Source organism: Muscardinus avellanarius, assembly GCF_963383645.1.
Source record: "Muscardinus avellanarius genome assembly, chromosome: 20".
NCBI lineage: Eukaryota > Metazoa > Chordata > Mammalia > Rodentia > Gliridae > Muscardinus > Muscardinus avellanarius.
In genome coordinates, this window is record NC_137806.1 from 1,677,337 (window position 1) to 1,700,268 (window position 22,932).

General features: G+C 44.6%; 1 protein-coding gene across 1 annotated transcript in view; it reads left to right on the forward strand.

The window, feature by feature from the left end:
• CACNB2 (calcium voltage-gated channel auxiliary subunit beta 2) overlaps positions 1–22,932 on the forward strand; it is a gene marked incomplete at both ends in the record, with an annotated part of 215,370 nt that overhangs the window by 94,644 nt on the left and 97,794 nt on the right. Inside the window, one exon of the mRNA XM_080717077.1 lies at positions 7,966–8,085. Coding sequence (XP_080573203.1) covers positions 7,966–8,085 — 120 coding nt within the window. The remainder of the gene's footprint in view (positions 1–7,965; positions 8,086–22,932) is intronic.

A 22,932-nucleotide genomic window follows, 5' to 3' on the forward strand; every position in this document is an offset into this window, starting at 1 on the left:
ATTTTAAATTAACAATTATTATTTTAAAAATGACTAATTTTTTTCTGCACTGGGAATGGAACCCAGAGGCGTTCGACCTCCAAGCTGCACCCCAGCCCTATTTGTTATTCTTTATTTTGAAACAGGGTCTCACTGAGTTGCAGAGGGCCTCACTAAGTAGCAGAAGTAATCTAACCTACGTCATTTTCCTTGTTTACATACGTCAGCATGTGTATATATAGAAAAGAGTCCGGCTTTGGTATCTTTCTGTTTGGTTTTTAGTACTGAGGACTGAACCTGAGGTCTTGCTCGTGGTAGGCAAGTTCTCTATGCTGAACTGCAGCCCAAGTGTCCCTTTATTTTGAGGTGGGGTCTCAGGTGCCCAGGCTGGCCTCAGCTCATGAGCCTTCTGCCTCAGCCTCCTGAGGGGCTGGGATCGCAGGCCTGCGGCGGCCTGACCATCTGCTTGGTTTTTGTTTTGTTTTGTTTTTTGTACTGGGGATGGAACCCAGGGGCGTTCTAATTCCGAGCTGCACCTGCAGCTCTGTTATTTCTTCTTTATTTTCAAACAGGGCCTTACTAAATTGCGAAGGGCCGCACGGAGTAGCTGAGGCTGTCTGGGAACCGTGATCCTCCTGTGTCAGCCTCTCAAATGCTGGGATTATAAATGTGTGCCACCACACCTGGCTTTTAATTTTTTATTTTGAAATAAGGTCTTAATAAGTTGCTGAGGCGAGCCTTGAACCTGTGATCCTCCTGCCTTAGCCTCCCAAGTACTGAAATTACAGGCATACATTACTGTAACTGGTTTGTGGACTATAACTTAGAAATTGTCTTAAACCAAGTCCCAGGAGTGAAATCATTAATCTAGACACGTGTCTAGAGACCAGAGATGATTGTCTTCCCGAAAGATCGCTCGAGCCCAAACTATCATCAAAGTTTGAAAATATCACTTTTCCTGTTTCCTCCGGAAACTGTGACTCGTCCTTTGCAGTAAGAATCAATTTACTGAGGAAAATGGCATCGTGTTTAATTTAGTGAGATTGGCATGCTCTTCCCAGTTGCCTACGACTAGTGGATTTTTTGGTGAATTTTCTATCCATATCTTTTGCTTATTTTTATTTATCCACCTCTTCTCAGTTTTCCTGCCAATCATTGTGCCTTGTGTTTACACTGAGAAAATGTGAAGAGACCAAGGACTGACCAGTGTCCCTTCCATAGCAGTGGAGTTTCCTGAGGACACTCCTGCTGTCTGCGCTGGTGTCCTGGAGCACTCACCCCGGAGCACTCCCCGGGAGCACTCCCTGGGAGCACTCCCTGGGAGCACTCACCCAGGAGCACTCACCCCAGAGCACTCACCCAGAGAGATGAGAACCAAGTTCATTTGTTTGATTGTTTTGCACTTCGAGGAAAGACCTAACCTTGGACCTGTCATTCTATTTTTGCAGTACTGAGGCTTGAACCTAGAGGCATTCTACCTCCAAGCTACGATCCTGGCCCTTTGTATGTTTTGAAACAGGATCTCCCTAGATTGTAAGAGTCATGCTAGCCAGGCGTGGTGCGCACGCTTGTAATCCCAGCATTGGGGAGGCTGAGACCGGAGGATCGTGGTTCACGGACAGCCTCAGCTACTGAGTGAGGCCCTCTGCAACTCAGTGAGACCCGGTTTCAAAAAAATAAAGAATAAACAACAGGCAGGGGGTGTAGCTCGGAGGTCGAATGCCCCTGGGTTCCATCCTTAGACCCGCAAAAAGAGTCTTGCTAACTTGCTGAGGCTGGCCTCAAACCTGCCATCTTCCTATCTCAGCCTCCCAAGTACTAGAATTACATGTTGTTCTTTCCTGTGGTCTTTATTATTATTATTATTATTATTATTATTATTATTAGTAGTAGTAGTAGTAGTAGTAGTAGTAGTAGTAGTGTAGAAGAACCCATTAAAGCTGTTTCAGAGTTTAATTTTTCTTTATTTATTAACTTATTTGTACTAGGGATTAAGCCCAGGTACATTCTACCTTTGAGCCACATCCCTTTTTAAAATTTTTGAACAGGGTCTTTTTTAAAAATTTTGAAACAGGGTCTCACTAAGTTGCTGCGTCTGGCCTTGGGCCTGCCATCCTCCTGTCTCAGCCTCTCAAGCACTAGGATTATAGGTGTGCGCCAGTGCACCCAGCTCAGAGTTTTATGTTTGCTCAGTTGGTTACATTTCTTTAAAAATACACTATGCAGCCGGACATGGTGGCGCACGCTTGTAATCCCTGCGCTTGGGAGGTGAAGACAGGAGGATCACGCAGGTTTGAAGCCAGCTGCGCTGGCTTAAGGGACCCTGTTTCCAAATAAAAATATAAAATAAGTCTGGGAGTGTAGCTCAGAGGTAGAAGGGCTTCCAGGAACCCCAGTACCACCAAAAATAAAAAAATAAAAATAAAAATACACTATGCAAACCAGTGTGGTGGTGCAAACCTGTGATCCTAGTGCTTGGCAGGCTGACATTGGAAGATCTCGGGTTTGTAGTCACCTGTAGCTCAGAGGTAGAAAACTCCTGGGTTCAATCCAGAGTATCAAATAAATAAAATAAATAAAATTGCTGAAGGGCTGGGTGTGTGCTTAGCATGCTCAAGATCCTGAGTTCAGTTCCCAGTTGTGTGTGTGTGTGTGTGTATGTGTGTGTGTGTGTACATACACATATAGGCACACATATATTTCCAGTGTGCACACGCACACACACACACACACATATGCTTTTGGGGGGTGTATGTGTATGTAAAGACATCTCTCCCTCCTGCCTCGGCTTGGTGCCTCTGAGCAGCCTGCCCTCTTGGAAGTCTATGTGCGGCCATGTCCCTGTCTGCGCGCCGCCTTCCAGAGCAAGGTTCTTACCTGTCTATTCCACTCACTTCGTGGAGGGGAATCGGCCTGGCGATGTCTATGGGACTCCTCTTTGGAGACATGAGGAGTCAGTGGCTGTTTTAAGGTGGGAATTTTAAGTTCCTGAGATGAAAAAGTGAAATTAGTAAGCAAAAAGATGATACCAAAAAATAAGCTTTAATTATAGCTTCAAAACATAAGATCTAGCCAGGCCTGATGGCGCACGCTTGTAATCCCAGTACTTGGGAGGCTGAGACAGTAGGACCACAGGTTTGCAGCCAGCCTCAGCTACTTAGTAAGGCCCTCTGCAACTCAATGAGACCCAGTTTTAAAATAAAGAGTAAAAAATAGGACTGGGTGTGTAGCTTAGAGGTAGAATGCTTCTAAGTTCCATCCCCAGTACCGCAAAACAAACAAACAAATAAACACACCCATAAAATCTCAAGTTCTGTGTAAGTAGGACATTATATAAATAGTAAACATAATAATTTCTTTTTATTTCTTTCTGGTGCTGGGGATGGAACCTAGGAACATTCTACCTCCAAGCTACACTTCCAGCCCTTTTTGTTTTATTTATTCACTTTTATTTATTTGGTAATGTTGGGGATTGAATCCAGAGACATTCATTCTACCTCTGAGCTACACTCCCAGCCCTGGTTTATTTTTTATCTGGAAAACGGGTCTCGGTGAGTTGTTGAGGCTGGTTTTAAACCTGCGATCCTCCTGTCTCAGCCTCCCAAGTACTGAGATTACGGGTGTGTGCCACGGCGCCTGCTGCTTCATCTGTTTTTAATTGGACTGGTTTGCTTGTATAAAACAAGGTTGTTTGTTCAACTGACCTATAGTTGACATTTGCACTCAGTTAATGAACTTGGTATTTACTGAAGTTTAGGATAAAACACGAGGGACATCTTCAAGCTGAAATCTTTGTTTTATTCTTTTATTTATTATAAATATTTATTGTTCATTCACCCTGGATAGTCTGATTTTTTTTTAAATAAGAGACACAGGTCTGTTTAGGAATGCCAAGGAGGCATTCTTCTTAAATAGAGAACTTTTAAGATACAAATATGTGACAGAGGATAGTGTCTGTCTGTATGTCTATCTGTCTTTTTCTGTCTCTCTCTCCCCTTATTCATTTATTCAATAAATATTTAAAGAGCCAGCATGGTGGCGCACACCTGTAATCCCAGTATTTGGGATGCTGAGACAGGAGGATCACAGGTCAGCCCCAGCAACTTAGCAAGCCCCTCATAATTTAGGGAGATCCTGTCTTAAAACATAAAAAATAAAAGAGGGCTAGGAGTATGGCTTAGAGGTAGAATGCTCCTGGGTTCAATCTCAAAATAAAAGTGCTCTCTGACCAAACAATTGCAGATATTGGACAGAGACGCTCATATCGCTTCATTTTTGAAAAGCAGAAAAAGCCGGGCATGGTGGCACACACTTGTAATCTCAGCATTTGGGAGGTTGAGACAGGAGGATCACAGTTCGTGGATAGCCTCTGCAACTTGTGAGGCCCTCCATAACCTAGTGAGACCCTATTTCAAAATAAAGAATAAAAAATTGGGCTGGGAGTGGAGCTCAGAGGTAGAATGCCCCTGGGTTCTACCCCTGGCACCACCACCCCCAAATTAAACCAATATTCCTCCCTCTTATTTTAGCACTGAAGATTGAATCCAGGGACATTCTACTACACCACCAGCCCTATTTTTATTTTTATTTATGTTTTTGAAACAGGACTCCCTAAGTTGCTAAGGCTGGCTTTGAAACTGGGATCCTCCTATCTCAGCCTCCCAAGTACTGGTATTACGGGCATGCGCCACCAGGCTCTGCTTAAGTCAAGGTTTTCTATACTCAAAGAGCCCAACGTCTGGAACAAACGTTCTAAAGAGGAAAGTGGAAGGTCCGGGTGTGAACTCTTGGCGGACATTGAGCTCACAGTGCATTTGGAATGGTACAGCCAGGGCTGAGAACATGAAGAGGAAACAGACCAGGAAATAGGACCGGATAAAAGTCCGATGTGCCTCCAAGCACAGACACTGCCGGAGACCAGCTAATCAGGTCACAGGGTCCAGAGACCTGGGGGCCTTCTGTGCCCAGCCTGTTTGGGAGCGTGGTTCCGGCCAGCTGCGCGTGACTGAGGCCTGCTGGAAGCAGCCCGGCTGGGGAAGTCATGGCACCACAGCAATAACAATGTATATTTATATACATTAATCATCATCACTTCTAACTGCAGAAATCTCCAGTCCAGGAGGAAGGGCGTTGACTGTAATGCGGCTATGAGGAGGGTGCCCCCAAATCGCTAATGGCTCTGAGACCAAGCCACGCTGCTGCGTGACAGTGGATGTCTCTGGCTGGGGGAATTTAAGTGGTGGTTATTTGTGTCTCTTTTGATAATGTATACATATAACTTCTCTAATGAAAAAAAAAATATATATATATATATTTGTGGTACTGGGGATTGAACCCAGGGGCATTCTACCTCCAAGCTACACCCCCCAGCCCAATTTTTTATTCTTTATTTTGAAAGAATCTAAGTTGTGGAGTGCCTCACTAAGTAGCTGAGGCCAGCTGGGAACCTGTCTCAGGCTCCCGGGTACTGGGATTACAAGTATGCGCCACCACATCAGGCTCTAATGAAAAAATATTTTGAAAACCCATACTGTTTTGGATATAAGGAGGAATGAATATAAACTGGTTTTTCAAATAAGCTACTCCAAAGATCAGTTCAGAGTCATATCTCACATGAAAGGCTAATAAGTTGATGCAAATATTCAAGAGATCATCGTCAAAAGTCAGCACAGAGGCCGGACACACACCGGTAATCCTAGTACCTGGGAGGCTGAGCCGGGAAGATTGCAGGTTCAAGGACAGCAATGCCTCAGCAATTTAGGGAGTCTTTCAGCAATTTAGCAAGACTTTGTTTTAGAATAAAAAAGAAAATAGAGTTGAGGGTGTAGCTTGGGGATTGAACCCGGGGACATTCTACCTTCAAGCTATACCCCCAACCCTATTTTTATTCTTTATTATGAAACAGGGTCTCATTAAGTTGCAGAGGGCATCGCTAAGTAGCTGAGGCTGGCTGTGTACCCGTGATCCTCCTGTCTCGGCCTCCCAAGTTACTGGGATTACAAGTATGCACCACCACATGTAGCTATAAAGTTTTAATATATGATTCAATATTTACAGGGAATTAATGAGTTCAGTGTTCTCTCTCCCACACCTGTCATCCTACCCGCAAGAGTCTGGACTCCTTGATCATAGTCTGTGGATCTGAACTGAGCCAGTAAGTCAGGCGTTTATCCCGGTGGCTTATTTCACATGCCCCTTTCCCGGTTGGTGTAGCAGTTCAAAGCCATTTCGAGCCCAGCTAAACTCAGAAGTTTATAAGCTGGATGACTTTCATGCCGTAATTAAATGCCCAGTTCTGTCTTGCATCTTGTTTGAAAAGTCACCAGCAATAAAGTGCGATACCATGACTGAGACGCGCTCTTTGATTTTTGCTGTCCGGCTTTGTGGGTGTTATTTATCTTCTCTGAGTTGCCTTTATGGCTTTTGGGGATACCTCGTGTAGCCAGTAATGGAAAGGGATTATTAAATGCAAAGATGACATCCTCGTCTTCGAGAGAAGGTTTTATCTGAAACAGTAGCCGGACAAACATCCCCTGCGGACCACGCACCCGTTACTATAGAGGCGAAGAGACCTGTCCAGCTGTTTACACTCTGGATGTGGAATGGTAATTTAGCCTAAGTGTGGTACGGAGCATGCCCAGTGCAGGAGGGAGGCCGGCCTCCCCTCCCCCCAGATCTCCAAAGATAAGGCTTGAACTTTGCAAATGTCACTGCAGACGTTTCTTTACCACTAGGGCATTTTTTCTTAAAGGTACATTTATAACTAATTCTCTAGAACAATCCCGGAGCCAGGAAGGAAATATTTAGGGAAATAAAGGTGCATTAAGTTTGGAACCAGTTGATGCCGGATCTTTGCTCGCACTCCCAGGGCTCTTTATTTTGAAAGCCATCTAAAGCCGGGGAGTGTGCGCTCTTCCCTGGAAGGAGAAATTAGGAAGCTCCTTGGATGGGAGCGTGCTGGGGCCGCGAGTGAGCCCCCGAGGCTGAAGGGGCGCAGAGGGGCTTGCCGGGAGCATGGGTGGGAAAGCAGCCGGGACTCGCCAGGGCTCAGCGCGCCCCGAGGATCCGTGCCCCCGGCTGCTGCTGCGGACGAGAAAGGCGCTGTCTGGCTAATGAAGGCTACCTGGATCCGGCTTCTGAAAAGAGCCAGGGGAGGAAGGCTGAGGAATTCGGATCTCTGTGTAAGCGAGGACTTGCCCTGGGGGGAGACGCCGTTTTTCTTGCTTTTCTGTTGCTGCAGGGGGTGCAGGCAGAGGGGGTGCTTTGATTCAGGTCAACAGCTCGCGATTCTGAGAGGGAGCTCGGAGGTTCCTATCATTTTTTTTTTTTTTAGTTCCTTTCCTTACGTAGTGATTTATTGCGGGAGAAGATATTCCAGGCAGGTGTTTTCAGCAGGCAGTTCTTATTAAATATCCGTGTAGAGGTATTTTTAAAATGTGTTGCTGGAAGAGGGAGGGAAACTAGTCGCCTGTGTCTACAGTTAGCAGGTGCATTGAAAGGTATAAAGGATTCGTAGGATTATTGACCGTGGGGGCCCGATCGCCTCAGGCTCTGGGGAGTTGGAGTGTACACAGCTCCTTAGACTTTCTGTTGCGTTTATTTTGGCGAGGCTCAGTGTCTCTGGTTGTAAACACTCGCTCTGGGGATGGACTGCTCTTAACAGCTATCCTTGAAAACATCAGTGCCCTTCAGCGCGGCGCTGCACCACCCGGCTGGTTTAATTAGAAAGGAACTTGCTCCGGCTTCCAGAAAGGATAGTTTTTAGAATATGAACCTGAAAAGGAACTGTATCCTGGCAGACCACCACTTAGGAACGGGTGTGCGGAGCCTGGTTTTCTGGGTTCAGTGACTGCAAAATGGACTGTTTTATCCTCTTTTCAGGAATTCATGGCACGATCCAGGAAGCAAACCTCCACATCACTGAGAGTTTTTCAATGCAAGCCTCATAGATGGAATCTATTTTAAAATGTATGTGCTCCCCTCCAGGGTTCGGCAGACTCCTACACCAGCCGTCCATCTGATTCAGATGTGTCTCTGGAGGAAGACCGGGAGGCAGTGCGCAGGGAGGCTGAGCGGCAGGCCCAGGCGCAGCTGGACAAAGCTAAGGTAAGGCCTGTCTTCCCGGCCCGGGCCCTGCTTTGAAGCCGCCCTGTGCCGTGCTGGACCACCTGTAGAAGTTTCTCCTGAGGCCCGTGTTCGCTCTCCCAGAGTCCGGCTTATTGTCTGGTTTAAAAGAGACACAATTAATGGAGTGTATGAGAATACAGAAGCACCAGTGGGCGGAGGAAGGAGTTGTCTGCACGGATGGTCTTTACTTTCATGTTGGTTTATAATCGGAGGAGCCTGTTTTCATGGATGGGTGTTTTCGTGGATGGGTGTTTTCATGGATGGGTGTTTTCATGGATGGATGGTTGATCTCTAAATATAAAAAAGAGAAAAATCTACATCTAGTATCAAAATAATTCAGTTTGTTTCCCCAAGAAACCCAGTCTCTGTTTAAAAATAAACTTCCTTCAAGGTGATATTGTTTGTTTCTCTTGGACTTGAATAATCTTTCCCCCAAACTTTACTCTGTAGGTATTTCATAATGGCGTCCTCATATACGAAAAAACTGAAATATAATATGCATTTGAAAAATAAAGTAACAAAAGATTTTACTGATGAGAAAAGTTCCTCCCCTTGTAATTTTCTTTTCTCTCTCCATTATAGTAAAATGTGTTTAGATGGAAGGGAAACTAGAAAATCAAATATGCAATATATAAAGAAATTATCCTCGGCTGGATTTCATTCTGCTGTGCAATGATCTTTTGAGTTACCATGCTTGGAGTGCCTTTCCCGTGCAGCCATTGAATGAGAGCTACTTCTCAAGCAGAGATCCTGGCCCACACTTAAGATACCTTATTTTTGCAATATTTGGTAACTTCTGAGTGAATGTATTTTAACACAGTTATTGGTGTTTGTTTTTTTTTTAACCCATTACTGCTTTGAAAGAGTAAGTACTGTGTTGATCTTGGCAGAAAAATCAGGATAGCATCACAACACTTCTGTTCATTGCTGCGTCTCTGGGATGAGCAAAATCTGTGTTTGTTGCTATGGGGATGGCGGCTGGGAGATTCTGGTTCGGATGCATGGATGGTCCTTATGTAAGATTCATGACCTCTGCGCGGCTACGGGGTAGTTGACAGGGGAGCCAGGAGACCTTGCCTTTGCAAAGCAATACCTTCCTGTATCAGGACTGTTTTCTCACCTCGGTTGGCAGGGAATTGTCCCTGGGTCTGACAGTCTTAACTGTCAGGAGCAAGAGGATTTTGTGACCTTAGCAACTGATGGAGTCAGGTGCCCTCAGCTAATTTGATGTGAGGCGTGGCCGTGCATGCTTGTGGTCCCAGTGCTTGGAGGCTGAGACAGGAGGATTGCAGGTTGGAGGACAGGCTCAGCAGTGTAGAGAAACTCAAAGAGGCCTAGTGAAACCCTATTTCAAAACAAAAAAATAAAAAGGACTGTGGGTATAGCTCTGAGTAGAACACCACTGGGTTCAATCCCCTGTACCACACACACAAAAAAGAGTAATTTAAAGATTACGGAGAGGGAATTAAATAATAATACATGAAATGATGGATGTTGGACTAGCAAACTTAATTTGTGACAAGTTTGCCCTGCAGTTATGTTGCAATTGAGGCTGAGAAATCCACATTCTCTATTTTGCAGCTGTGTGTAAGGAAACTTTGGAAATAAATAACAATTTGTAGTCCAGAAATAAGATGGTCTTGTAGCTTGTACTTGTAGCTAATTTATTCATGTAATTTCCACACACCAAAATTAAACAGTCTCTCACATTTATATCCAATCTTCATACAACCGAATATACTCTGAGTTTTGTTTTCAAACTCTCTAATTATCTGATTGGGGGGACTTTTGTCCCTGTCTGTGTGCTCTATGTCATGACTTAAGTGATAAAACTACATGGACTTTTACTCTTCCTCCTCCTCCTCTTCCCCCTCTTCTTCCTTCTCTTTCTGCCTCTTTCTCCCTCTCCCTCCCCCCCAAGAGGCATTGACCTCCAAGCTACATGCTCAGCTTTTCTTTTTTTTTTTTTTTTTTTACTTTTTGTTTTGAAACAGCATCTCACTAGGTTAACGAGAATCTCTTTAAGTTTCTGAGGCTGGTCTTGAACCTGTAATCCTCCTGTGTTGGCCGCCCGAGGACTGGGTCACAGGCATTCACCATCATGCCCAGTTAGAACTTTTAAATATCTCAACCTACCATGGATCAAAATGTTGATCCTAAGTCAGATTAGGCTCCTGTCACTTGTCAAACTGCCTAAAACTAACTTAGAAGATGAAAGAAGAGAAATGAAAACAAAGTCACAATCATTGAAGACCGTTCCCTGTGTGTAATGAAAATAGTTTGCTTACATCCATTTTATTTAAATAGATCGATGTCTTAAATATTATATTCAAATGTGTTAATTTTAGGGTAATAATTTGAATATGTTCTGAAAGAAGATAAAAGGACTAGGATTTAAGGTCACATTATGTTAAAAAATATGTGAATAGTTGAAAGTTGAGTTAGGGGGTGTAGGAGGGAGGTAAAACACCAACCGGGTTATCAGAGACCGCTGCTTTATTCGGCCCCAACCCTAGTGCCCTCCGGAGAGTCAGCCGGCCGGGGGAAAGGGACCGACGGGCCACGCGTCTGCAGAGTTGCACAGAGTTCTGGTCCTTTGGCCGAGTCACGTGGCGGATCGGAGGCACTGATGTTTTATAGGCGTGCCGATTCTCTCGCGACATCCTGAGTCTCGCGATGTCTGGAGTCTCGAGGCACCTGGAGTCGCGCGACCGCTTCTGGCTTCCAGGGTTCCGCTGCGAGGTCATGTGGGGGAGGGACCCAACTTATCAATATGGTCTGGTTTATTCATTCCAATATCCTTGAAAGAATGCAAAAGGCAGATCATAGGTGTCTAGTAGTGTGTTAGGTTATTTTTTATCTCTTCCTCTATTCCGGTATATCATCCATCCTGCTTTTGTGGGGCCGATTTCAAAATGAAACCTTAAAGTTTAAAAGCATACAACTTGATGATCACGTATGGCACTGGGGACTGCGTGCAGGAGCATTCTATCTCTGAGCTGCACCCACTGCCCCATTTTTATTGTGAAACAGTAGCTAAGGGTTTCCTTGAGTTGCTGAGGCTGGCTTTGAACCTGTGATCCTCCTGTCTCCGTCTCCCGAGTACTGGGATTACAAGAATATGCCACTATGCCTGGCTAAAAATTAATTGTTTAGCATTAAATAGTTAAAACATTTTGCACATCCATTTTGGAAGGATTAAATGGCTTTCTTCGCTTATTTTGTAACCATCTCTCAAAGAAAAAGACTTTACAAGTTGGTGTTTTTACTAGCTGTAAAAACACGTAAGATTACATGTAAAAAGTCCTTGCAAATGTCTAGAATTCCTAACTTCTGATTTCAGGTCCTGGTCCTATGTTAAAAGAGACTGACATTACCCATGAATTGCCTTAACAATGCTTGTATTAAATAACGGTAATCTGCAAATCTTGAAGCTGGAGACACTGTCTTTTAGAATTAGGTGACCTACGGAAGGTTACATAAGGAGACACTGCTGCCAGGGAAACACAGAACTCTTCGTTACACTTTGTTATGGCTTTTCTTAAACTAGCAAACTCTTACAAGAGACATATTTGATCTTAATTTAGAGGCAAATAAACACCAACCGACATGACCCTGCTTTTGAACTTGGTATTTTCTGATCCCAAGTCTGTGTTTTGACCTTGTTCAGTCCTGGCCTATTTTGAGAACCCTGCCTCCCACTGATGTCCGTTGACGATCTGGCTTTAAAGACAAGAACTATATTAATTTAATTTATTTTTGCATTCATCTTTTCTTTAAAAGCAACTTTGTTGAGCTATAATTCCCCCACAGAAAGTATACAATTTAATGGATTTTAGTATATTCAAAGTTGTGCAACCATAACTATAAACAATTTTAGGACTTTTTATTGCCACCAAAGAAATCTTGAGCCTACAAGCAGTCTTGATTGTCCAAAGCCCACGCTCCGCCTGCTCCCCAGCCCTGGAAAATCACTCTGGTTTTGTCTCTAGGTTTTTTTTATTTGAAACATTGCATGTGAAAGGAATCAGAATGGGTGGTTTTCCATGATTGGCTACTTTCACTTAAGTGTGTGTGTGTGTGTGTGTGTGTGTGTGTGTGTGTGTGTGTGTCCGCATGCATACGCATAGGTACCTGTTAACAGGAATTAAACTTGGGCATTCTATGTCTGAGCTACACTCCCAGCTCTTTTTAATTTTTTTTTGTTTTAAAACAGGGTCTCTAAGCCGGGCGTGGTGACGCACGCTTGTAATCCCCGCGCTTGGGAGGCTGAGACAGGAGGATCGCACAGGTTCGAGGCCAGCCTCAGCTACTTAGTGAGGCTCTCAGCAACTTAGTGAGACCCTGTTTCCAAATAAAGTATAAAAAATAGGTCTGGGGGTATACCCCGGAGGTAGAAAGCCCCTGGGTTTCACCCCCAATACCACCATAAATAAATAAATAAATAAATAAATAAATAAATAAATAAATAAAATAAAACAGGGTCTCTCCAGGCTCTCAAGTCTTGCCTCTTTGCTAAGGCTGCTTCAGCAAATGCTAATGTGGCACCTCATTTAATGCTGACCTCATACGAGACGATCATAATGGAGCTTTCACGTCTCTGCTCCCATCCCGACCACAACAGAGGGAAGAAGGCATTGTTTTCTTTTGTTTTGTTTTCTTTTGTTTTGTTTTAGATGGTACTGGGCATTGGCCCAGGGCTTCGACCTCTCAGCTATATCCCCAGCCCTATGTTTTATTCGGAATCCGGGTCTCACTAAGTTGCTGAGGCTGACCTCAAATCTGTGATGCTCTGGTCTCAGCCACCACACAGGGCTAGAAGCCATTACTTTTTGAGAATTGAGGAAGAAGAAATTTTTAAAAAGATGATCATATGACCCAGCAATTTTACTCCTCGGTGTATACCTGTAAAGAATGAAAATATACCCAGGAAAAGACTTGTGCACAAATGTCCATAACAGTTATTCTCAACACCCAGGAAGTTGAAACAACCCAACTATTCACCAAGTGGTAATTAATATAAATAAACAAATATCATGAATATGAGTAATATTTGCAGTATATACCCGATGGAATAGTATTTAACAATAAAAAGCTGAACGAACACTGGAACATCATGTAAATGGTGGGCGTGGGGGCACCAGCCTGTGACCCTTGCGATAGGACCCTTCCTATGACCTCAGGAAGTTTCGTCCTGAGGTGGAGGTTGGCGCCCAGGGAAAGGCCCTCTGGGCCCTCGGGCACAGGTGTGCAGTGTGGACCAGTGCAAGTGAAGGGCTGTCAGCAAGAAGACGTGGACCCTCCCAAGGGTACAGTGGCACCCACCTGTGATTCCTGTGCCTGGGAGGCTGAGACAGGAGGACCGCGGGTTCAAGGCCAGCCTCAGCAACTAACTAAGATCCTGTTTAAAAAAAAAAGAATTGGGAGTATAGCTCAGCCTTGACTCATCCCCAGTACCACCAAAAATAAAGAAACCTACCGGGGAAAAAAACGTTTTTGGGATCATATCAATTTGAAATGCCTTTTCCCTACCCTGTACTTAATTAATAGTTTGGGTATAATACTCAAGAATGACAAATATTTTCCTTTAGATTTGTGAAGATTTTACTCTGTGGTTTTCTAGCTTTCAGTACTGGTGTTATAGTTGCAGGTCGAATTCTCTTTAATTTTTTTTTTTTTTTTTTTTTGGTGGTACTAGGGGTGGAACCCAGAGGCTTTCTACCTCCGGGCTATACTCCCAGAACTATTTTATATTTCATTTGGAAACAGGCTCTCGCTAAGTTGCTGAGAGCCTCACTAAGTAGCTGAGGCTGGCTTCGAACCTGCGTGATCCTCCCGCCTCAGCCTCCCAAGCGCGGGGATGACAAGCGTGCGCCACACGCCCGGCTTCTTTGAGGTTTTTAGACTCGGCACCATGTGTCGTGGCACGTGTCTTTTTGTTGACTGCGCTCACTTCTCGTGCATTCGATCACTTCAGTTCTAGAAGGATCTGAGTTTTTCTTTAATAACGTCTTTCCTCATATTCGTTTCCTTATCTGGCTCTCTAGCTTGTCAGGTGTTTGATTAGAGAGTTCTTCATAGTGGTGCACACCTATAGTTCCAGTACTGGAAGGTTGAGGCCGGGGAATTGCGGGTTTGAGGCCAGCAGTGCACAGTAACTTTGGGAGAACTTGTTTAAAAAAAAAAAAAAACAAAACAAAAACAGAGCTGGGGTGTAGCTCAGAGGTAGAGAGAGAGATTGTCTGTGATTTTTTTTTTCTGTCAATATATTTTCTACCTCATCTACTGAAATCTGAATTTTTGTTGAAATGCCTAATTTCCAAGAGTTAGAAAGGTGGGTGAATATATTAGGTAAAGAGCTGGGCGTGGCGGCACATGCTTGTAGTCTCAGCATTTGGGAGGCTGAGCAGGAGGACCGCAGTTCAGGGACAGCCTCAACCACTTAGTGAGGCCCTCTGCAAATCAGTGAGACCCTGCTTCAAAATAAAGAATAAAAAATAGGGCTGGGGGTGTAGCTTGGAGGTAGAATGCTCCTGGGTTCCATCCCCAGTACCTCAAAAAAAAGTTAGGTAAATACTTGCTAATTCCCAGCAACATGGATTTGTTTCCTGTTTAAATATACATTCATTTAGATTTCTTTTTTTTTCCCCTACTCATAAGAAGTAAAAATTGTGTGGAAGCCCCCAGGACCTTTTTTAGACTCCTGCATTAATGCATACGCATGACCAGGTAGGCAGAGTCACACTCACTAGTACCTTCCTGCACCTAGTACATCCTTTTTAGTACCAACCGTCACCTGCCGTATTAGTGGACGACAATTCCAACCCCCAAAGCCTGATTACTGGTCATTACAACTTGAAGGCTATTTTGAAAGGCAAGATTCTGTGTCTTCAGCATTTTGAAATACCATTGAGTAGACACAATTCTATAGTATGTATGGGAAAGATATTCCCAGGGACATCTTCATTCATTGTCTTGGTGAGAAAAAAGCCTGTCATTCTTGTATCTTAACAGGCCTCCGCCAGGTGGCTCAAAGTTTGCCATCCTCCCCTCTGTATCCTTGGCCACCAGGCAGGTGAGCTGCTGTGACCAGGTGATCTTGGATGGCCTCGCCCACGAGTCAGGGGAGGCAGCTGTCACTGGGTGCATTTTCGGGCAGGCTGGCTCTCATTTTCCGGGGCCTCCTGGAGAGAGCACGGGCTCCTTGGGTAGTAGGTCTCTCCTGGTGCTGCTCCGCTGAAGCAAGTCACAGGGCTCAGCTCGAGTTGGTGTGTGGGGAGCCCGGGCTGTATTCAGGGGGCGGCTTCGCACCATTTTCTGTAGACCATCTGCCACGAACCTCTTATTCTTTCTTACTTTGGAAGAAGGAATATCCCCATGCCTTTTCCCATGAACAGCTGTCTCGCTCTGCATTCTTACTGATATAGTCCAAAGCAACTGACCACGCAGCTGAGAGGACGGAAGGCTTATTTGCTCACAGTTTTGGGAGACTCGGGGGCTCCATCTGTGGCCAGTGTGGAGGCTGCCCACGGGAGGGGATATCCCCAAGGCCGCAGCCCTGGGGCCCTCCTTAGCAGCCAAGCCCTGCTTCCAAACTTGCATGCTAGCTGTTTCTGTGAAGCTGGAGGATGTTGCAAATGCAGACGTCAGCATCTCCATCCTTCCTTCCTCCCCTCTCTCCTTCCTGCCCCAGACTTTATCCTGCTCCCACTTCTTTCCCATCCTCACAGTGCACCCTTCCACACCTCCATGTGAGTTACAGAGGGCCTCACTGAGGAGCTGAGGCTGGCCGCGAACCCGGATCCTCCTGTCTCAGCTTCCCAAGTACTGGGATTACAAGCGTGAGCCACCACGCCTGGCTTTCTGATCGCCATGTCCCTTGCTCTTTCCCCAGCCCCTTTTTCCTTCTCTGGGAAGGCAGTTTGTGACACGGGTGCCCACAACACAAAGCCTCCCTCTCTGGCACGCTGGCTGTTCTGCTCCAGCCTGTTCCGCAATGGCTTGTAGTTCTCCCCACCAAAGCCTGGAAGTCGATGATACTAATTCCTTCACTGGTCCTCACTCTTCCCCCTCCCTTCCCCTAGACCACCTCCCTGGCTCCACCAGGGTGTCCCCCCATTATCTGGAGTCCCAGTTACTCCCTAGCTTCTGCATACTAGAGAAAGCAAAGGACCTTTCACTCTCTGTGACTGGCTAATCTCACTTAACATAATGTTCTCCAGACCCATTCATCTCCCCGCAAATGACATCATTTTACTTATTTTTTATTGCTGAGTGGAATTCCATGGTGTATGTTTCCCATAATTTTGTAATCCACCCATCAACAAATGGTGTTGGAAAAACTCGTCATACATTTGTAGAAAAATTGAAATAATCCTAACCTCTCACCTTGCACAGGAATCAACTCAAGATGGATCATAAAACTGGAAGTTACATCAGAAACTATGAAGCTAGTAGAGGAGGGTATAAGTCCAACACTCCAATATAGTTTTATTTTGAAACAACATCTCTCTAAATTGCAGAGGGCCTCACTAAGTTGCTGAGGTTGCCCATGGGCCTTTGATCCTTCTGTCTCAGCCTCCCAAGTCCCGAGATTATAAGCATGGGCCATCACAATCACATCTGGCCTCTTTTCCTTCTTCTTTTTTTTTTTTTTTTTTGATAGGTGATTGAACCCAGGGGCATTATACCTCTGAGCTATACCCCAGCCTATTTTATTTTTTATTTTGAAACAGGATCTTGCTAGGTTTCTGAAAATCTACCTAAATTGCCGAGGCTGACCTCAATCCTGCTACTCTCCTGTCTCGGCCTCCCAAGTACTGGGATTACAGGCTTATGCTACCACAACCAGCTCCATCTTTTCCTTCAAGCCCTTTTTTTGTCTCCATTTTAATTTTCTTTCTGCCAGTGTTACCTCCATCTTCTCAATAGAGGGGTCAGCACATTTCTTTAGCGAAGGATTAGATATGAAAGCTTTTGGCTGGCTTTGAGTTTAGCCACTGTCTGCCCTTAATGGTCACTCTCCTATGATCACGTTTGTGACTTGGTGGTCAGCGCTGTAAGGCAGGCTTGTGACGACCAGTGGACCTGAGCGGGTGTGACCGACGTTGGCGCCCTCCCTCCACTGCGCAGTGGCTTGCTGTGGTGGTCAGATGGTACCCCGTGCGTTCCAATGGCTATAGCACGTGCTCAGTCTCCTGAGCCTTCCAGTCCTGGAGGTGGGACCCAGGGGCATTCTACCTCCAAGATATACCTCCAGACCTTTTTATTTATTTTTTGTTTGTTTGTTTGAAACAGGGTCTTGCCACTTGCTGATGTTGTCCTTTATTTTATATGAGTCCGTTCAATTATTCAATATATTAAAAAAGCACATTTTTGTTGTGTATAGTACTGGGGGTTGAACCCAAGGGCATTCTACCCTGAGCCACACCCCCAACCCTATTTTATTTTTATTTTGAAGTAGGGTCTCACTAAGTTGCTGAGACTGGCCTCAAACCTGAAATCTTCCTACTGGGATTACTGGCATGGCCACCATACCCAGCTCACACATTTTCAAAAGGACCTGGTGTGCTAATGCAACAGCCTCTTAGAGAGCATTGTGGCTCTTATTAATGGACGTTCAAGAGGGCTGGATTTTATCCACATTTAAAACTGTGCTCTGGCTTAAGAACCCCTATAAGGACTGTTAACATAATACAGACTTCTGGCTATTTCGAAACCATAAATGGATCGGCGAAGGATTATTATAAACTTTGCGGCCCTCTTTCCCGCCCCGTCTCCTTTAAAGCGTTGTAAGTGATTATCTTTGTATGGCTCTAAACACAGCTATAAATACACAATTCTCCTCCTCCTTTTTCTCTACCAGATATGAACGGGGAAGAACACAGAAACCTTCGTACAAAGTTTACGGTGTCAGCCTCTCTTTGCTCTGAGTTCTTGTACCTTAGCGTCTAAAAAGTGCTGAACCTGACAGAGATGGTTTTATTCCACTAACGCACACCGGCTGGGTGCTTTTGTGTCATGAGGCGGAGTTAGGGGAGGCCACTTCCACGTGGCTTTTCCCGGAGGGGCTCATGGTTTACGGTGATGGCCAGAAACGTGTGTCACTGGGCCCAGGGGTGTGCTGAGTGTGGGTCGAACTGCCCGTGAGCCACGTGCTTTAGGAACGGCGGCAGGCGAGCCCGGCCTGGTGGTGCACACCTGTAACCCCAGTAATCGGAAGGCTGGGACAGGAGGACCGCAGGTTCGTGGGCAGCCTCAGCAGTTTAGTGAGACCTTCACAACTTAGTGAGACCTTATTTCAAAAATTAAACATAAGAGAAGACATATATCTGCTTGTATTTTGAGCCTGGCTAGTCGCTTGGTATATTATTTTCGAGTTTCATTCATTTCCCTGTACATGGCTTTTGTTCTTCTTTATGGCTGAGTAAAACTCCACTGTGTGAATAAACCAAAGTTCTATGATCCATTCCTCTGCTGATGGCTGATTCCATAACTTGGCTGTTGTAAACTGTGCCGCTATGAACATAGGTATGAAAGTATCATTATAATGTTCTGATTTAGTTCCTTTGGGAAGTTGCCCAGGAGTGCTACCGCTGGCTCATATGGAAGTTGCGTTCCTAGTCTCCTGAGAAACCTCCACACTGATCTCCAGAGCAGCTGTACTAGTGTGCAGTCCCACCCAGAGTGCAATAGGGTCCCTACTCCCCACAGCCTCACCAGCAGTTAGTATTATTTGTGTTGTTGTTGTTGTTGTTGTTGTTGTTGTTGTTCTTCTTCTTCTTCTTCTTCTTCTTCTTCTTCTTCTTCTTCTTCTTCTTCTTCTTCTTCTTCTTCTTCTTCTTCTTCTTCTTCTTCTTCTTCTCCTTCTTCTTCTTCTTCCAGTACTGGGGAGGGAACCCAGGGGCATTCTATCCCAAACGACAGCTCCAGCCCTATTTTTTATTCTCTATTTTGAAGCAGGGTCTCACTGAGTTGCAAAGGGCGTCACTAAGTAGCTGAGACTGGCCGTGAACCCGGATCCTCCGGTCTCCGCCTCTCAAGTACTGGGATGACAAGCGTGCGCCAACACGCCCGGCTTATTATCGTGTTCTGAGATAGATAGGGCTTTTTCCTGGTGTCGTTTTAGTTTTTATTTCCTTGGTTGCTAAAGACATTAAAGTTTTTTTCATCTGTTTGTTGGCCATTTGTATTTCTTCTTTTGAAGAGTCTGTTGGGTTCGGTTGCCCTTTTTTTGTGATGGGTTATTTGTTTGAAATGAGGGAGGGATTTAAAAAAAGAATAGCATCAGTTAGGAGAGCAGTCTCCAGAGGAGGGACTAAGAGGATTAGGAGAGGAAGGAGGGGAATGTAGTTTTGAAGGATGTAACAGCTGAAGTAGTGCTACGAATGTGCGCAAAAGGACCAGTTCCAATCTCAGAGACGTGCTCGGGAGGGCCCCGGTGGGAAGGGCACCGAGAGTCCTGAGCATGTCTTTTTTGTCACCCTGTACCCCAATATGATGTAAAATTGAATGCGCTGAGGAAGAAGAATTCTACTATTATTACTATTAAACTAAAACAAATAGCAATTAGAGCTTTCAGTGTTTGACCCCCACTCTCTACCTTTCGTTCCGTGGTCCGTGTAATCACACAGTGAGGAAGGAAGGAAAGAGCGCGATCCCAGTTTGTGCAGGAGGAAATTGATGGCATCTTTCCCACGGTCACTGAGCTCCTAAGCCCTGGGACCAGGCTTCTGTTCTCTCCTTCCACCTATCAGTGAGCGCCTTGTAGAGAGACGTCAACTAGGAATGCATTAATTTTGCCTTTTTGTTGAAGACTCTGGAGGGATTAAACGATACAGCTATTATTTAACTATAAAAGCAAAAGTGAACTGAGTGTGGTGGTGCGTGCCTGTAATCCCAGTACTTGGGAGGCCAAGACAGAGGATTGGAGGTTCAAGGACAGCCTCAACAATGTAGTGAGACCCTACGAAATAAAAAGGAAAAGTATCTTGGGGTGGAGTGGAGCTTGGAGGTACAGCACCCCTGGGTTCAGTCCCTAGAACCACACACACATACGCAGCCAAAGTAAAGTAGGGCAGCCATCGAAACAATTTTAAAAGTAAAAGCCTCACGAGCTTCTGTTTTGTTTTTTTTTTCCCCCATTGATTCTAGATAGTACAAGTAGAATCCACAAGCAAAATATTCACCTTTTTTTTCTGCATTTGAAGTTTAGCCTACAATTCTTACAATATTGATTTGGAATGAGTCCATTTTTGTGTTGTAACATTATTTAAACCAACATCTTGAGCTAGATGTAAATTGTTAAGGGCGGCGACTCCAGGATGTGTGTACTCTACTCCCGGGTAAATGAGGATAGAAACGAAGTGTGCCCAAAGCTGTGTGAATGGGGCTCTTCCTTAGAGCTATGGAAAAATCACTGACTATCTAGGAAATAGGTTATGTGAAGAATAGCGGGGTGGGGGGGGCGTAGCTTAAATAGGGTGAAGGAGAGAAGATTGAAATGATAATGAAACAGTTTGAAGAGATTTCATCAAGTGTTTCTAAGGGGAAAAAAGATTAAAAAAAAAAAAAAAAGGTCTAAGCTGGTCATGGTGACACACACCTACCTGTAATCTCATCACTTGAGGGGCTGAGGTAGAAAGACCAAGGACTCCAGGCCAGTCTCAACAACTTAGACTCTCAGCAGCCTAGCAAGACCCTGTTTCAAAACAAAAAATTAAAAGAGGGCTGGAAGTGTAGCTTGGAGGTAGATATTCCTGGATTCAACACCCAGTAACACACACACACACACACACACACACACACACACACACTCCTAAAAATGATAGCAGACAAAATGTAAAGTTAGATGTTACAATTGACTAGAGAAGAAACTATCCAGGAAGCTTAGGAAACTCATAATGGCTTTAAAATAAATTTTTGTGGCTTAACAAAGTTTTTTTTTTTTAACTAAATACTGCTTTTAGAAAGAAAGATGAATCATACAATTAGCTACCAAAGTTATTTATATTTTAGATATTTCCTGAGTTCTTTGTATTGTTATTTATTTGCTGGAATAACACCACTGCTTTTTAAAGAAAAGAAAAAGTGTCCTTTCTTGAATATTCGAGGACAAGGCCATGCTCCCCTACCCTTCAGGGATGGGTCAGGAAGCAAAACGGGACAGAGTTAGGCAGTTAACCTTGAGGATTCTAGTTCCATTCTCTAGATTTGAAACAACGATTTCTTTGTCTCCTTAGAGGAACTCTGGTCACTCTTGAATAAAATATTTACTGGGCCGACTGTTGCCTCAGATCTGCGTCAACCTACATTCCTTGTGGACAAGGGTTAAGTTACCAGTTCTCTTTACAAAGGGCCCGCGACCTTCCGCAGCGATAGGGAACCTCTCTGTGACTCACCCAACAAGGAGACTCGACTAGCCAGACGCAGCACAGCCTGCCTCTCGGGGCGCACGACTGTGCCTAGCTTTGTGAGCTGCGGTAGCTTGAAACATCGAAGAGGTCAGAGGACTGATGACTAAGACATGTGCAGTAAGAAAGAGCTCCGTCTGCTTTATTATGCATTGTTCACTCAACATGCTCGCAAGGGGCCCCCACCTTTGGTATGTGGGAGGCTAATTTGTGCAGAATGATGAGGCTTCGGTCCCTGGTCCAAGGGGACAGTATATTGGTTACAGTTTGGCAGTGCACAACGCCATCTTAATCAACCACTCACTTTATTTATTTGTTTGTTTGTTTATTTACTTATTTATTTTTGCAGTACCGAGGATGGCACCCAGGGGCACTGTACCTCCGGGTTACACCCCCAGCCCTAATTTTTAGTCTTTGTATTTTTGCAACAGGGTCTCACAGTGTTGCGAAGGGCTTCAGTAGCTGAGGCTGTTTGAGAACCGCGATCCTCTGGTCTCCACCTCCTGAATTCCGGGATTACAAGCATGCGCCACCACACCTGGCAACTTGCTTTAAAATGAAAGCTGGCACGGTGGGCACAGTGGCACACTCCTCCAGTCCCAGCTGCTTGGGAGACTGAGGCAGGAGGGCATCTGGTTCAAGGCCAGCGTGTGCAACTTTGGGGGGCCTGTAGCTCAGTGGTAGGATGTACTGGGGTAAGAAGAGAGAGCAAGATGTGTCGTACTGAGGCCGAGTCCGCAGCTTAGAGGTAGGATGCTTCTGGGTTTAATCCTCACTACCGAAATAATAAATAAATGAATACATAAATAAATAAATAAAACACTTTAAATATCTTCTAGGTATTCTAGGAATTAATGTTTGCCAAACACGACCCTTTTGTTTTTAATATACTTTTCACCAGTATCTCGGTAGAAATTCAAAAGTAAGAATTTTTTTCTTTCATGCAGGAGGTTGAGCCTAGGTGTGTTCTGCCTTCCAGTTACACCCTTGGCCCTATTTTATTTTTTTAATTTTGAAACAGTGTCTCTCTGCGTTCCTAAGCTGGCCTTGGACCTGCTATCCTATCTCAGCCAAATACTGAGATTTCAGGTGTTGACCACCACATCCTGTGAAAATACATCTTTCAGAGAGAGGAATTTGGATAATTTTTTCTCTAGAAATTTAAATGCATATGAAATTCTTTCCTGTTAGTAAAGCTCCACCAGCCCTTGTTGGTTCTGGATCAAGAAGAGTGGGTATTTATCACCCTGGCCCTTCATATACTTTTTGTATTTCCCTGAATATATGTGCTATTTGCTTGGCTGAAAAATATTTCTTGTGATATAAATGATAGGACACCCTCCTAAAAGGGATTCCCTTAAAATGCTTGCTCATCTTTTTTCTGAGTCACGAATGCCTTTGAATATATACTAAA